The sequence below is a fragment of the Aspergillus ochraceoroseus genome (assembly GCF_002846915.1).
Source record: "Aspergillus ochraceoroseus IBT 24754 chromosome Unknown P175scaffold_3, whole genome shotgun sequence".
Lineage (NCBI taxonomy): Eukaryota > Fungi > Ascomycota > Eurotiomycetes > Eurotiales > Aspergillaceae > Aspergillus > Aspergillus ochraceoroseus.
Window position 1 is genome coordinate 293,902 of NW_024468478.1, and position 15,050 is coordinate 308,951.

At 48.7% G+C, this 15,050-nt stretch overlaps 7 protein-coding genes across 7 annotated transcripts; 3 read left to right on the top strand and 4 right to left on the bottom strand.

The window, feature by feature from the left end:
• Positions 1-142: 142 nt before the first annotated feature.
• Positions 143-2,074, top strand: P175DRAFT_0515537 (uncharacterized protein). Its single transcript, XM_040898864.1, has 3 exons — positions 143-689; positions 777-951; positions 1,587-2,074. Exons 1-3 carry the CDS (start codon positions 624-626, stop codon positions 1,613-1,615), a joined length of 270 nt encoding a protein of 89 aa, XP_040752781.1. The 5' UTR covers positions 143-623; the 3' UTR covers positions 1,616-2,074.
• A 45-nt stretch (positions 2,075-2,119) lies between these two features.
• P175DRAFT_0500292 (homoserine dehydrogenase) lies at positions 2,120-3,469 on the bottom strand. Its single transcript, XM_040896925.1, has 2 exons — positions 3,360-3,469; positions 2,120-3,234 (listed from the first exon to the last, which is right to left on the bottom strand). Exons 1-2 carry the CDS (start codon positions 3,388-3,390, stop codon positions 2,156-2,158), a joined length of 1,110 nt encoding a protein of 369 aa, XP_040752782.1. The 5' UTR covers positions 3,391-3,469; the 3' UTR covers positions 2,120-2,155.
• On the top strand, positions 3,454-4,823 carry P175DRAFT_0500293 (CCDC174 family protein). The gene has a single exon (XM_040896926.1). It carries the CDS (start codon positions 3,679-3,681, stop codon positions 4,771-4,773), a length of 1,095 nt encoding a protein of 364 aa, XP_040752783.1. The 5' UTR covers positions 3,454-3,678; the 3' UTR covers positions 4,774-4,823.
• A 525-nt stretch (positions 4,824-5,348) lies between these two features.
• Positions 5,349-7,329, bottom strand: P175DRAFT_0434592 (uncharacterized protein; the record flags this gene model as incomplete). The annotated part of the gene is made up of 8 exons (XM_040893670.1): positions 5,349-5,398; positions 5,459-5,637; positions 5,696-5,800; positions 5,849-5,960; positions 6,010-6,245; positions 6,305-6,382; positions 6,442-6,852; positions 6,914-7,329. 8 exons carry the CDS (start codon positions 7,327-7,329, stop codon positions 5,349-5,351), a joined length of 1,587 nt encoding a protein of 528 aa, XP_040752784.1.
• A 2,527-nt stretch (positions 7,330-9,856) lies between these two features.
• On the bottom strand, positions 9,857-10,328 carry nhp6 (high-mobility group nucleosome-binding protein; the record flags this gene model as incomplete). The annotated part of the gene is made up of 4 exons (XM_040898344.1): positions 9,857-9,886; positions 9,939-10,060; positions 10,120-10,215; positions 10,265-10,328. The coding sequence occupies 4 exons, from the start codon at positions 10,326-10,328 to the stop codon at positions 9,857-9,859; spliced, it is 312 nt and encodes a 103-aa protein (XP_040752785.1).
• A 1,353-nt stretch (positions 10,329-11,681) lies between these two features.
• On the top strand, positions 11,682-12,132 carry P175DRAFT_0184274 (uncharacterized protein). Its single transcript, XM_040892527.1, has one exon. The coding sequence runs from the start codon at positions 11,782-11,784 to the stop codon at positions 12,010-12,012; it is 231 nt and encodes a 76-aa protein (XP_040752786.1). The 5' UTR covers positions 11,682-11,781; the 3' UTR covers positions 12,013-12,132.
• Positions 12,133-14,152: 2,020 nt separating this feature from the next.
• Positions 14,153-15,023, bottom strand: P175DRAFT_0492070 (uncharacterized protein; the record flags this gene model as incomplete). The annotated part of the gene is made up of 3 exons (XM_040895870.1): positions 14,153-14,522; positions 14,601-14,772; positions 14,846-15,023. The coding sequence occupies 3 exons, from the start codon at positions 15,021-15,023 to the stop codon at positions 14,153-14,155; spliced, it is 720 nt and encodes a 239-aa protein (XP_040752787.1).
• Positions 15,024-15,050: the final 27 nt, after the last annotated feature.

Genomic DNA, 15,050 nt, shown 5'->3' on the forward strand with positions numbered 1-15,050 from the left:
CTGTGTAACCCAATTTCTAAATTCCTCATGTTGAGCACCTCAGGCATGAATCGACGAGCCCGCAGCTCTGCTTACCAATTACCCGATTGGGCCGATCCTCACTTCCCTCGCCAAATTTCGTGTCTTGTGCTCATCCACCGTGGCTTCTCCATCCACCGTGGCATCTCCATCCTCCCAATCCCTCCTACAATGCGATGTTCAGTCGTTCCCGAGCCCGGAACGTACTGACAGTCTGTCCCGACCTGAGATTCCCCTTCCTTTCCGTCGAGAACTCCAACCCGAACTCCGCCGGCGCCGCAGCTCTCCGCAAGTAGCTGGCATACCAGCCGAGAAAGAGAAGGTGACCCTCTGATTGTGGCTAGCACTCGGTGTTATTGAAGTCGTTATTTCAAGTTACGTGGTTGTTTACGGAGACGGCCAATCTTATACTCTTGTTGCATAAAAGGAGCACTGGCTGTGGACTTCAGTTCCGTGCGGGGAAGAGTTCCTGGGCCTAGCTAGGCACACGGTAAGGGAACCAACAGGTCGAGACGAACCCGTCCACTATCTCTATCTATCCCTCTAGCAGCAGCAGAAGAAAAACATATGCCGAAAGTGAAACGGGGATACATAACTCGATTACAATGGCGTGGTACTCTCTCCTCCCCGCAGATCTGATCTACATCGAGAGCTGGGTTGTTCGGATCTTTGTATGTGTGCCATTCAATTCCCCTTGGCGGCCGGGTGGGCCGAAGTAAAGAGGGGGGTGCCGGGGAGATGCTAACGCATAGATAAAGATTCTCCTCGGTATCCTGACGATCCTTCCCTGGGCGGTGCTGATTGTCTTCGATTTCGGTTTATATATTTGGCGGATACTGACGTACGAGATCCCTGTTGTTGGGGGGCGAGCGCGAGGGATGCAACGCCCTCGTGCACCGAGTTTGAATGAGCTTCCTGATCGATTACGGCTGGGTGCGTATGACGAGACAGATGAGAAGGAATTCGGCGTTGATGTGAACAAAGGAGGACGCGAGGTTCCGACTCGTGATTGATTATGGATAGGTGGATGGGTGGATGTTTTTTTTTTTTTTTCTGCGTTTTCTCTGGTGTGAATCCAGAGCGGCTGCTACTTCCTGGTGAGGTAGGATAGCTCTGTTAGACATCCGGGAGATCTGTTGTTTTGCGTTGCTCTGCTTTGATTTGCTCCTAGTACTTCTGTTTTGCATTGATACCCTGGCTGCATGTTTATATACCTACAATATCTAATATTTCTTTCCCTCTCGACGACTCTAGTCTTCCCTTGAGTGCCGGCACGTCAATCAATCAGCGTTGAGCGGTAATCAGAACCAATCGGAAGAGAAGCGATATCAAATTCGAAGTAGCATTTATCTCTCCTGTTCAGGTATACGGATCCATGCAACCCAGGACCCAACTTTATCTTAGGATTGTTGTTTTTTTTTTTCTTCTGGTGCTCATTCATTCATTCCATTCCATTCCGTTCTCGTTCTCGTTCTCACTGTCCAGCTCCAGCTCCAGCTCCAGCTCCAGATGAAACCCCAGAACAAATGCTCGCTCGCCTCGATACCCTCGGCACCTGGGTAGACGAGGACTTTCTTATCCTTCTTCCGGAGTCTGAATCGCTTTCCGGACCCGGACGCGGATCCCAGAAAACAAACGACAAAGAAGAAGGGAAAGAAGAAGAAAAGTACATCCTCCAAGCATACACAACCTACTCCCCCGGCCCCCGCTGGCTTTGATCCGCGCATCAAACTCGGCCGCCGACTTGCAGACATCCACTCCCCTGTCCCCGGGTACAAGGAGAAGCTGCAGCGCAGCATGGACCGCTTCTTTGCTCGGCTTGAGGCGGGCAAGTTCGTGCAGCGCGTGAACTGGAGTGTCATGACTGGGGAGACGGGGCTTTTTGCGTTTCATACGTATATACGTACCCAATTCAAACTATCAAGGATGAAGGACTAGGTGAGGAGGATCTGGCTCTCGCGATTGATGGCTTGAAAGAGGGCAGTGTGCCCTGTTATTCACTCGTATAAGAGAGGCCCGTACTGGGGAGAAGCTGTCAAAGGGTATCTGCGTTCATAGACTATATTCTAGATATATGTATGCTTTTAATCCAGATAGCTAGTTTTTTTTTTTTTTTTTTTTTTTTTTCATATATGCACTAGTGCAGCCGCTCAATCACCTTGAGCAGGTCAGCAGTTACACCCATAGCAGTCACATCGCCACCCGCGCCAGCGCCCTGCACAATAAGCGGGTTGTTGCCGTAGCGGCGGGTATAGAAGCTGATGATGTTATCGCTACCCTTCAGCCCGGCAATGGCACTGTCCTTGTCGAACTGCTGCAGTCCAACACGCACCTCCTTCGTTCCGACATCAATACTCCCCACAAAGCGCACCACCTTGCCGACCTGTTCCGCGGCCTCCTTGACAGCAGTCATCTGGCCATCAAACTCTGGAAGACGGGCCATGAACTGCGCAATGCCGTCCGAGGTAGAGGGCAGCGAAGCCAACTCCGCAGGGATCAGAGACTCAACAGGGAACGAGGCCGGCGATTGCACCTCCAAACCAGCGATACGAGCCAGGATGGTAAGCTTGCGGGCAACGTCCATGCCGTTGAGGTCATCCCGAGGATCAGGCTCTGTGTATCCCAACTCCTTGGCCTGGGCAACAACCTGGCTCCATTTCGCAGAGGAGGATCCCGACGCAGGCGCGAAAGTGTTGAACAGGAACGAGAGCGTGCCGGAGAAGACTCCCTCGATGCGGGTGACTTGGTCGCCGGTCGCGACGAGATCCCGCAGGGTGGAGAGCACGGGGAGACCAGCACCAACAGTGCTCTCGTGGTAAACAAGAGCCTTGCCTTGGGCGGCGGAGGCAAAGATATCCTTCCACAGGCTCAGGTCGGAAGAGAACCCCTTCTTGTTCGGGGTGACGATGGAGATGCCCTGGCGGAGGAAGACGGGATAGGAGCTGGCGAGGGCAACGTCACTGGTGTTGTCGACAAGGATAGAGCGGCCGGGGGCAGCGGAGAGGTACGAAGCGATCTCTTCGGGGCTCAGGGCACCAGAGGTAGTCAGGGAAGGAGTCTCAATGGCGGTCTTCCAGTCCGCAGCGGGGATGGCGGGAGAGTAGGATGGAGCGGGGGCCAGGAGAGTCTGGCTAGAGCGAGCGAGGAGGATAAGCTTTGGAGCATTGGGAAGATGGGCAAGCTGTTTGATGAAGGCACTCCCAACACCTCCAACGCCTAAATATAGCCAATCAGTACAACATGACCTTCAAAAGCCAACATGGCGGGGTAGAGACATTTTCAAGATGTATCTATATATATATGCCTCTATATCAGGATTTCTAGGGTGCCAGATTACATACCAATAACACCAAGATAGATAGGGGTAGACATATCAATTAGGGTCAATCACTCAATTTCTATCGTCTGGGAGGAAAAGCGACGAAAGCAGAGACCTGGAGATGGAAGAAATCATGACTCCATCCAACTTTTGATTCGATTCGATTCGCATCGATCGATGGGGTAACTACCGCTTAGTCATCGTCACCGACCAACCACCAAAATATACTTAACTTAACTTAACGAAGACAGGATGAGATGAGATGAGATGAGATGAGATGAGATGAGATGAGGATCTTCTTCAAAGCATACACTTGTACTCGAAGAAAAAAGAAGAGAGATATGTCGAACCCCTTATTATACGGCCAACCCCGGACAAAAACTACCAAGTCCGACCCCCCCTCCTCTGCAAACCTCGCCTTTACCACCACGCTCTCCTCCCTGATCGCCTCCAGGGACTCCAACAACGCCACAAGCCACGCGCGCCCTCGACCCTCCAAAGCCCCCAAACCGGACATCTTTTCACGACATAACAAGGGCGCCCAGAAACGCGCTGCTGCCGATCTCCGCGATGACAATGACGCCGCCGCCACCACCGCTGTCCGCCAAACCCACCAGCGCTCCGGGGACATCGGGGCCGTGGACGCCGCCACGCTCTACCGGTCCAAGAGACGCATGGAGGAGAAGGCTCGCATGTACGACGACATGAAGAGCGGGCTCTACTTAGCGGAGGACAGCGACGAAGACGACGACCCAGGACCACAGGCGCAAGACGCGTACCTGGCTCGTCTGCGCCGCAAGGAACGAGAAGGCCTGGTGGATTTTGATCGCAAATGGGCCGATACCGAGAGAGCCAAGGGATCTGGGTCCGGGTCCGGGTCTGACGAAGATGATGATGAAGATGATGGCAATGCCTCTATTATCTCTTACGAGGATGAGCTGGGTCGAACGCGTCGAGGGACTCGGAGGGAGGCTGCGCAGGCTGCACGGGCAAAGGCGCAGCAGGACTCCGCGGGGGCAGAGACCAGTGAGCGCTGGCGCCCGGCTCGTCCGGAGAATCTGATTTACGGGGCTGCGGTGCAGAGCGAGGCATTCAATCCGTCTGCGAATGTCGCCTCGCAGATGGAGTACCTGGCCACGCGGAGAGATCGGTCACCTACGCCGGAGGAAACGCATTACGATGCCGATGCCGAGGTTCGGAATCGTGGAACAGGATTCTATGCCTTTTCAAAGGATGAGGATGTTCGCAGACAGCAGATGGAGGAGCTTATGAATGCCCGGGAAGAGACGCAAAAGGAGCGTGATGCTCGACGCGAGAGGCGCGCGGCGCGGGAGCGGGCAAAGGAGAATCGGAAGCAAGAGGTTGATAAACTACGTGCAAAAAGACGCGCAGAAATGTTCCTAGCTGGACTGGGCGATGTAGGAGTTTTGGGATAGCTTGGTAATTTTTTCGACTGTTCTCCTGGGAGTTGTGGATTTTGTTAACCTGCGATTTGAGATACCCTTTTATTGACAAAAATTCCTGCTACCGTACATAGGGTCTACTACCTACATCTACAGTAGCTTATTATTACTCAGTACGACTCAATCATTGATTCCATCTATGCTCAGCTCACCCGGTGGTATCATTGTATCATTGTATCATAGATCACATCACGGCGCCGCCAAAACCCAGAGGCCTGCTAAGCCCACCACCCATAAGTCCAAGTCAAGTACAAGTGTAATTCAAGAGATGCTGCTGTTACCGCAAAAGACTGGGGCAAGACTTGGGCCCCAACCATCCAAATGAATTAGTACCAAGTCGTATCTGTCGTGAAAGCGTAATTCATCAGTCATCAATACTTGAATCCAGGAAAGAAGTATTACAAGTCCTATCCTGAATTCGGATTCTCCCTTTTGGTTTTCGTTCCAGCCCTGTTTCGCTCCTCCCCCCCTTTACCTTCATTGCTTAGTGCAAAGAAAAGCAAAGAGGTTCTGACAAATTCTGGGCTAGTTATAACTATGGGCTGGGTTCATCCTAAACTCGCAAGTTCGGCCATGGTTTCTATGAAACCATCGGCGTCTGATGTGCATGTCAGAACTGGGGAAAAAAAAAATTTCTCGGGACAAGGAAAGACCATACCAGCACGACTCGTAAATTTCAACAGATACCCCCCCTTCTTTGTTCGTGGAGGAGTGTATTCGGAGAAAGTGAAGATGATCTGGCGGAGCTCGCTTAAGAGGATAACTTTCGATTCTACTCGACGATACCACCCTCGAATTTTGACGTTTTCGGATATGAACGCAGTCCAAACAGGTGCCCTGTGAACAGAGCTCGATGGTCAGCCTGCTCCGTTTGTCTTTTACACTTTACCTTTACCTTTTCATCTCGCCTTTGTGAACCGAGGCTTGGAGCCTTACAGCACCGGTTACGTTGTCCCGGTACACACGCAAGGCGTGGAGGTAATTGTCATCAACTATAGGTCTATACCGGTGAGTGCTTTCTGAATGCAGGGGATGTGTAGCGTCTTACCCTCCGAATAATTCCTCCTCATCGTCGAGTTCGTAGTCGCGAATCCGGCCAACTGGTCGACCTGAGTCTTGGGAGCGGAGGGCCAAAAATGTACAGAAGAAAAAAACCATTTCTGTGATTTATTAGTTCCATATATCAACAGCTGATACAGCAAGACATACCTTCGATTGTACTAAACTTGAGGTTGGCCCACACTATGAGTTCCTGGCCACTGTGACGCCGTCGGCACAATTGCAGACAGGAAGAACCATCTCGAATCACTTCCAGCAAATTCAACGGTAAACAGAAGTATTCACTCGACTTCGAGGGTCGGGCGGATCTGCAGACGATCCGTACACGGTGATCGTCCTCCCGGAGGTAGAAGTATACTCGAAAATCAGAGGCGCCAGTGAAGTCCCTAAAAAGGTCAGTCATTTCTGTTAATTGCAGTTTAAAGGTATGAGGAACTATTCCTACAGCTGGAGAAGCTCATCAAACCGCTCATCGCGGAGCCATGGCTTCAGTCCTGATCGCGCGTCTCCAAGACATTTTGAGCTAGTGGATCTATCAGCACCATTTGTACAGGCATATCCCATAAAAAAAAAAAAACTCACCTTTCACCCACATTGGGAATTCGAGTTGCCGTGCGTCCCCCAAGAAAGACCTGTTTAGCCCAATGTTCGCTCAAAGGATTGGATCCCAATGAATGACTGGTAGCTGAACTCGTGATAGGCGAACCCGGAGCGTCGGGCGTGAGGGGAGGAACATCGAAAAACGAGCCAGACGAAGGAGAGGTAGGCGTCTGGGGGGAGAGGTGCGGGGGCCGGGCTCGTTCGTAAGACCTGCGGTTGCGGGGCCTGCGGTCACTCACCGGACTACTAGGTGCGGTACTGTTGCTACTGGCGGAGGATGGAGAGCTCACGGACATTGCACTTAGACGGGCGGCAAGATGACTGTCTTGTTGGATCAACAGTGCCTTGAAAGCTTCCCGAAGGCCAGATACGTGAATCACATCGTAAGGTTGACTGCGAATTGGCGTACAGCCCGGTCAATACCAGTGACTCCATTGGAGAAAGACGAACTTACCCCCTCACTAAATCCTCCAATTCTTTCAGGAATACTTTGTATCTGGATAGGCGCGTCGATAAGGACACCTGAGACTCCTCCAGGAAAAATAGGCACAGGTCCATCCAGGTCCGTTTAAATGCATCTCGACTGGACGCTGTCCGTTCCTCTAGATCACCAAAAAAATCAACAATGTCCTCAAGAGTATACTTCAAACTGGCGCGGACAAGCTCCAGATCCGGGCGCGCAACAAGTAGATTGGTTCGGGAGTGGCGATCTTTTGACAGGTCCTCTAAACTCTTCATAGAGGAACTTATGGTAAAGAGATCGGCGATAAGGCCGGTAATTTCGGTGGCATGCTCAGGAAGAGGGTCACGGAAGCGTCGAAAACCCGCGGCCACGTCCTCTGCATTATCGGCAGAAGTGCGCAAGGCCATTGCGAGTATCAGCTAGTATAGTCCATGCAATTTGAGAAGGGAGAGCGACAAGAAAAGAAGGAAATGCGGGGGGTGTCTGGTGAGTAAAAGAGATGGCAGAGGGTGAGAGCAAACGGAGGAAGGAGGGAAGCAAAATAACTGCGAAAAATTACATAAGAGCGATGAACTGGAACGAATTCAAATAGGTGGTGAGGGAGGGGTACAGTGCGGACAACTCAGTAATAGAAGCCCACCATCCAAAAATCACAGAATATTATTTATTACTGGAGAATGTGGTGCTATAGGTAGGGCCATCCCGCGGATGCATATTGACGGAGTTTTCGCTCTCCCACAAGACGATAGATCGTAGAAGGGGCGGAAGAAGAATCGACGTGAAGGTTAGTTAGGGCCAGAGAAGTATAATAATACCACCAGAGGAAGAGAAGTCGATCAAGTCATATGTCCACACTCATGACTGTAGCACAAGAATCCTGAGGGTAAGGAAGGCAAGATCTTGTTCATCGTGACATGCGGCTCTCAGTCCGACTCTTGTTTAATTTCCCATAGAGTGTTGGCCATGAAACAGATTCAGCCTTAAGGGGCCGTTGACGTGTCTGTGTATAATGGGCGGCAGAGCTGCGTGGCGGGATTTTAGTCCATATATTATATTGTACGGAGTACCTCATGATGTTTGATGAATTGGAGCAACCCCGCTGGATGCATAATACGCCATGTTAAGGGCTATGTAATGACCCTTGTAATTTCTGGCATCTGAATATCTTCAACTTTTGGACATCACTTATAGAACTTGGAACCTGTGAATCAGCTCCTACTACAACTTATCCTTCCACAAGATCCTGATGATAACTATTCCTTATCCACAACATCAAAAACGACCGTATGTGTCAGTGCCTGAGACTCGCAGGAGCTGCGAAATATTGGTGGACTTCCTACTATGGACTGTATAGACACGTTACTAGGTAGCTCGTTGCCTTGACGGTTACGGGGCCCAGACAGCTTGCAACAGAGGCACTGATAATAGTTCTGAGAAAACCACATTATCCCTCTGACTCGACAGCCAAGCAACACCGCATCGGATTCTAGAGATCAACAGGTGTCTGCTCACTTCAGAACAAAAGGACTGTATAGGTGTGTCGTTGAGTTGGAGACGCAGGTATCTCCCCCAATAATACATCTGAATAGGCTCGCTCACCTATACAAATCCAGGTAATCTAGTTATCAGTCTATGCTTTCAAACCCTACACGGTTACTACGGAGTATATATGTTGGAGCAGAGACGAATAATATATTTTTTACTGGGGAATTCTTGGTTGGTTGGCTGGTTGCTTATTACCCGTTGATCCAGGGCTGTATCAGTACCCAAAGCAGTCTTGTTCTTAGCCTCTTAACAAGGACACATGCATGGGGTAATGCAGACATGTCATGTATGGTGGCTAGTTTATTAGTTATTAGGTTAGGCAGGATAGATAGATAGATGTGTATTCCAGTGATTTGTACGGAGTAGTACTGTGTTGTCAGTCAATACTTTTTGGGGGGCAAGTATTTAATTGTTTGCCTTGCTTGGGCTACGTGGGTGTGGTTTGATAGAGGGATAGATAGTGCTGGCTCCATCTACAGGGTAATGTATAATGTACTAATGCGCGGGTTGAAATAGATAGGAAATTTCCATATACTCCCGAGTATCCACGCTTATGAATTCCAAAGATTCGATCTTTGTTCGGAACAAAACGGAAAGTACCGAGTACGGAGTACAGGCACTGCTAATAGGGTGAGTTGAAATCGGCCTCAGGCATTATCCATCATTGGTGGCAAAACTGAAACCTCGGAGATATCGGAGCCAGACGCGTCCAACACGTACTCCGTAAAGGTAAACAAATGACCTGTCGGGGTGCAGAATCGAGACCCCGTCCCGGCGTCATGGTTGGGAGCTCGGGCCAGCCAGCCAGCTCTCTTTCTCCCCCCCCCCCTTCAAAAGTCTTCAGCAGCTCAACTATCCACGATTGAATCATCGTCACAAAGCTCCCGTCGTCTAAAGGTAGTGAGTGGTGCATCCTGCAGTTATTTTGATGTACTTGAGGTACGACCCCTTATATTTGCACAACTGGAGTCATCGCAAAAATTGATAAATGCACTGCACAGATTGAAACAGGAAAGCATGTGGTGGATTATGCTAGTATACAGCAGGCGAGGTTGCCTCACATCGCTTTCTGCAGCTTCAATTCATATTTCACCATTTGGTCCTCAAAACAAGGTTACCCCGCCGGTCTTGTTTTCAGCGCCGGGTTCCCTCCGATTCAAGTTAAACCATCCCAAACCTGCCAGTCCATAAAGTAACATTTACCATTGAAGATCCTTCGTGAACAGAAAAGCAAGGAGAAACCACCATCATCCCATCCCAGAAGCCGTTGACAGAGGAAAAGGAAATATAAAAAGGCAAGAAATACAATTGACACGATTATCAGTAATAGAAGCAAAGAACACACAACGCCAATTGGTCCAGCGACAGGAGAACCTCAGTGATAACCACTTAAGAAGATTCCTCATCGTCATCGCCAGCCTGCGGTCCGGTCAGCATCACTCGCTCATAACTGAGACTTTCAAGCACGTACATTGTAGCTCGCCTTCTCATCCTCGTAGCGCTTCTTGTCAGCGGCAGCCTTGTCCTCGTAGGGCTTGCGCTCGGTCTCGCTCAGAGCCTTCCACTTCTCTCCAAGCATCTTTCCGACCTGGCCTATTAGGATAGTTAGATATCAATCAATCTTCTTCAAGAATTGGGATACTGTATCCTACCAAAGCTAATGCCGGGGTTCTCCTCGCGAACCTTGTCACGGTTGTCGTTGGCGAAGAACATGTAGGCAGAGAGACCACGCTTGGGGGCGTTGGGGTCTGGAGAGGATGTTAGTCAAGCCAGAACGCGACAAATGAATGTACTTACCCTTCTTCTTGCGGCCGCCCTCGGAGCGGGACTTGGTCTTGCGGGTGGTCTTCTCCTTAGGCATGACGAAGGTTGAAAACTGCGACGATCGATGTGTTAGTGATAGACGAACAGGGGATACGTGATGACGGATTCCCAACGCCACGGAAAAAATTGACGAGCGAAATTAAAAAACCGTGTAGAGAAAAACACAAGCAACACGAAGGACGAGATGAAAAAGAAACAGAATGTGATGCGACGGTGCGCGCCGAGGGAGAAGCGTGGAGGGCGGACCAGCTGCGCTGCGCGCGCCCCAGCTAGAGTGGGAGCGCGGTCGCAGGTTGGGGGGAAGGACACGAACAAAAAAGCGCGCGTAAACGCAACTTACCTGGAAATAAAATCGACAAAAAGATTAGAAGATGGGATTTGAAGCTGGCGTTATTGCCTGGTGATGAGAATGGGATGATCAGCTCGCGGACTATAGAACTGTGGTGGTGAATGTGCGACAACAAGATGGCGCAAAGATGAAGGGAAAAATCAAGGGAAAGGACGATGGACAAAGAAAGAGAATAAGAAGGGAACAAGTTGTTGGAAACGAGAAAAAGATTAATTGTGGTGGTGGTGGTGAAACAGTAGTGCTCGAGGATAAGGGTGTTTATTCTATATACTCACCGATGCGGGTGTACTTTTTTGTATGGTGAGAGACAAATTGTATGGGAAGAGAAGCAGTAGTAGAGAAAGAGAGTGAGTGAGTGAGTGAGTGGGAGAGGGAGAGGGGAGAGTAGTAGTAGTAGGAGAGAGAGAGCGAGGGAGAGACGGGAAGCGGGCCATTCATTACCTGACTACTGACCTACCTCACACACACACTTAGACTCACTTACTACCACTAGGAAAGGGGAGGGGGGCAGAGCACAGCAAGGGAAGGAAACCGAGCTGCCTTTCGTTGCTGCCACTGGCTGGCTGGCTGCTGGGGAATGGTCTGTATTGTATCTTACCTGTTATGTACCGTTATATTCTCGGTTTCCCCCTGCAACGGTCGGGGCGACTCCGTACTCCAACTACCCAGTCATACATACCCTGTGCTTTTTTTTCCCCCTTCATGTTGTAATTTTTTTCTCTCTCTATTTTTTTCCCTGTTGCGTAGAAGAGGAGATGGGGCGCTGCAGAACTTTCCTCCGTTACGGTAAATAAATTGCTTTGGAAAGGCAAGCTCTCGATTCCTGTAAATTCTCTGATCCCTCGAATCTCTCTCCCTTTCCTGGTGGCCAGTATCGAGGTTGTATCTTCTCTCTCACACCTCCACTGTTGTCGGTTGTACGGTTTTGTACAATACCTCATCGATACACGCACCTACGCCACTACTAGATTATGTGGATAATTTACCTTAGGTAAAATATCACATCATGGACGGTGATGGGTGGTGAGTTGACTTAGTGGTACCATAGATACAGTCAATCACCACTCTATGCTCAGAGTCTCTGTGTGAGTGTACTTGTACCTAGTATTCCGTCCAAGTACTCCGTACGTAGCATATTTTCATGCTTTCTTCATCTTACAAGAAAGCTCCGTACAACTCCCGTACCAGTAGACTCACAGTCATACTAGTCCTAACAGTAGCAAGCTCCCCAAGCATTCTTCTTATTAGGTATTATTATTACTACTACTCCGTACTATTGTCCAGGACATACTTCTGTAGGTGCAGCTATCTCCCAATGTGTGTGCTACTAGCAGAAGTCACTACTACGGAAAATCATAATAATACCTCATAATAATGCCAAATAATAGGCCTAGTAAAAATCAATATGATTCCTAAGGCCTTCTCCATTCAGTAACTGGAAATACAGGTATGAGGGGATTTTGTCGGGCACGGGCAATTCCAGTACCTGTCTCCCCAAGCACACACACACACTTTGGGGGGTGGTGACCTGACAACCTTGATCGCAAAATCCGTCCAGAAATTTTGGTATGTAATCATGATTCGCAATGCTGACCCATTTTTTACCCATAAATGAAAAGGAAAGTAAGGATGGTGTGGGGGGATGGTTGTCTATTATTTTTCAATAAAATGGGGAGAGAAAGTTCCTTATTTTGCGTTGCTCATCCATCCCTATCAAAATTGTACACCTGGGATATTGTACCTACCTACGGAGTACATGACAAAATTTCTCCACATGAGCTACATTTGTCAGCCTCTGAAGTTTCCGGCTCTTGTGCGCAGCGCAGCGTACTACTATTTGCTCTCCTCCCACTTGCATGTGTCGAGTCAAGGTGCAAGAGACCAGATTTCTCCCTCCCTTTCAACACCGGACCAAGGATTATCTTCTCAAAGTACCAAGTTTCCCAGGTACCAGAACGTCTGATAGGTATCTTAGATGGGATATCTCGGGGTTATCATCCGCCTGGAATCCACCATGTAAGAAAAGATGGAAGTCTAATTATCCAACTCCTCTGGTTCAAATAATTTTTTCTTTCTTTCTTCGTTTCTTGGTGCTCTTGATTAAGTTGTTATCTACAGAGTACACATAGCAACAACATGTGAAGTCACACAAGAGACGCATTCTCCTCACCTTGAACCTCTTTCCCAATGGATGCGGTGACTACTACCTAGGTACCTACGCTCCTCTACACTCAGGACAGTTGCCAATAATGATCGGAAAGAGCGCCATTTACCGTAAGTAGCCCTCCGCTTGGTCTATTATAAGTAAGGTAAGTACGGAGTAGATGCATACGGAGTACAATATGAACAAATCTCAGCAAATTTACGAGTCACACCGAATGATACTAGGATAGGTATGACCCCAAAATATCGATTAGATACTTGTCGGCCCTGAATTTTATTTGTTTCAATACCGTAATCAGCCAAGCTGATGGAATTCCAGAAGGCGGCTAGACTGGGGTTGTCTGATCTTTCTTCCCGAATGCAATTTATAACATGGTAAAAGTTTCCTTTCTGAACTCTTATTGACAAAATATAGTTTAATATAAACTAGATGTTTTCTTGTTATTTCTTATAAGTGGAACGGGTCCCATCACTTGATTCAAAGTTACCCAGTAAATAAATAATGCCACTGCATTCCAGCTCAAACACCAGCAAAACTTACCCAGAGAAAACTAGAATTACTGGATCGTATTACTACTAGTTACGGGCCACACAGCTTTCCTAGCATGCCCTTGGTATTGTAAACCTGCTGGTCGCTTGGTTAATTAATAATAGACAACAATAATCATAACTAACTCCTCCGTAGTTAATGATAATCATCGACATTATTCGGGCGTAAGTCTTTTCTCTTTTGTTGTCGGAGTTGAGTCTTCCTGTTCCATCTGGAAACGCCGGCTCCGCTCCCACTCATGCAGTATTTTTTTTTTCCCCAAGGCTTTCTTTCTGTCCTCCGTCACTTCAGAAATATTACGGTTACTATTACTGCTACACTACTATTATTCTTACTACGACGACGATTACGCGCAGACATTGGCCATTACTACTTATTTTTTTCTCCCCTTGAATCATTCAGCCATCTCAAGGGTTTCATCTTATCCTTGCAGGATCAAACTAACTTTCTGGCGGAGACTCGTCAGTAACAACACTATTTGACACATCCTATGAAAAACGCCTTCTTTTCTGCGGGTGGATCGTGATGTCACGTGGGTCCGTCACCACTGTGCCTATTTTTGGGCAAGACATGTGCAGAGTACGAGATAATAATAGCGCTACGTAGTTCGCTAGAGGGTATTTTTTCTGGGAGGGTTCTGGAGTAATATATAGCTCGAGGATCAAATGTAGAAGAGGGGGGAAAAGGGTTCTCATCAACAAGCCATGGGTATCTGCCAACGCCTATCGAATGAAGAAGTAACCACAGTATACCTAGGTAGTGTCTACCTAAGAATACGATAAAGTATATCCAGTCATCATCAGTCATCAGACTCATCCAGTACGAGAGCAGTGAGGTCTTCATCTTCAGCCCAATTTACTCCACTGCCCACAACAATCGCACTCGCAACGCTTTTCATCGTTTCCCACTTCGCTTTACTCTTCTTGTGATCTGCTTCGAGCTGCACCAGTTGCTGCTTGAGCCCTGGGTCATCGAGCTGGTCCTTCCAGGAATCGTCATCTTTGGTCAGGGTTAGAAGTTCCCGGGCGAGTTCTTGGGTTTTCTGGTGAAGTTGTAAATTCTCCACCTCGAGCGTTGAGAGCTGCTTGACTGTTGAGATGTGTGCAGTAGTGAAATTCTCCTGCGCAAAAGATAATACATCGCGGCGATTGATCAGACGCGCAAGAGCTCTGTGTATGGTCAGAGGATACAGTGCTTAAATCGCGGGGATATAGCGCAGCTGCTAGAGGAATTGATCGAAGTCTTACCGCTCTGCTGGAGATACGGCCTTCAAATGAACCGCTTTCAAAATTGGATCAGTTATCAGCACTGTGTTAGTTGCCTTCTTTCTGACAGTATAAGTGGCCCTCGCTTCCAGAAGCTCGCGTTCTGCGACAGCCAGCTGTTCTTCATCATTGTCCTCAGAGGCTGAATCTAGTTCTGCAAGGGTTAGCACGACCGGACCACCATAACAAAACACAAGTAGTAAAAAAAAATTCAATAAATAACCTACCTTGTTCGAGGAGTGCCTTCTCTAGCTGCTGTTCCTGGATCTGATGATACAGCTGGAGGATCAACGCCTCCTTCGCAGAGAAAGATATCGTGTCGCGAGGATCATCACCTGCCCGGTCTAACAGAGTGATCTCCCCCGGCGTAAGGCTCGGGAAAGAATGGGCCTTAGTCGATGTCATATAGCAAATCCTCGTGGCAGGTCAGAA

What these genes read in the sequence shown, in the direction of transcription:
- P175DRAFT_0184274 (XM_040892527.1), top strand. Translation starts at nt 11,782, where the DNA reads ATGCTTTCTTCATCTTACAAGAAAGCTCCGTACAACTCCCGTACCAGT.
- P175DRAFT_0500293 (XM_040896926.1), top strand. Translation starts at nt 3,679, where the DNA reads ATGTCGAACCCCTTATTATACGGCCAACCCCGGACAAAAACTACCAAG.
- P175DRAFT_0515537 (XM_040898864.1), top strand. Translation starts at nt 624, where the DNA reads ATGGCGTGGTACTCTCTCCTCCCCGCAGATCTGATCTACATCGAGAGC. An exon ending in GCTGGGTTGTTCGGATCTTT is followed by an intron (nt 690 to 776) that starts GTATGTGTGCCA and finishes GCATAGATAAAG; the next exon opens with ATTCTCCTCGGTATCCTGAC. An exon ending in TCCTGATCGATTACGGCTGG is followed by an intron (nt 952 to 1,586) that starts GTGCGTATGACG and finishes TGGGTAGACGAG; the next exon opens with GACTTTCTTATCCTTCTTCC.
- P175DRAFT_0500292 (XM_040896925.1), bottom strand. Translation starts at nt 3,390, where the DNA reads ATGTCTACCCCTATCTATCTTGGTGTTATTG. An exon ending in TATCTATCTTGGTGTTATTG is followed by an intron (nt 3,235 to 3,359) that starts GTATGTAATCTG and finishes GGCTATATTTAG; the next exon opens with GCGTTGGAGGTGTTGGGAGT.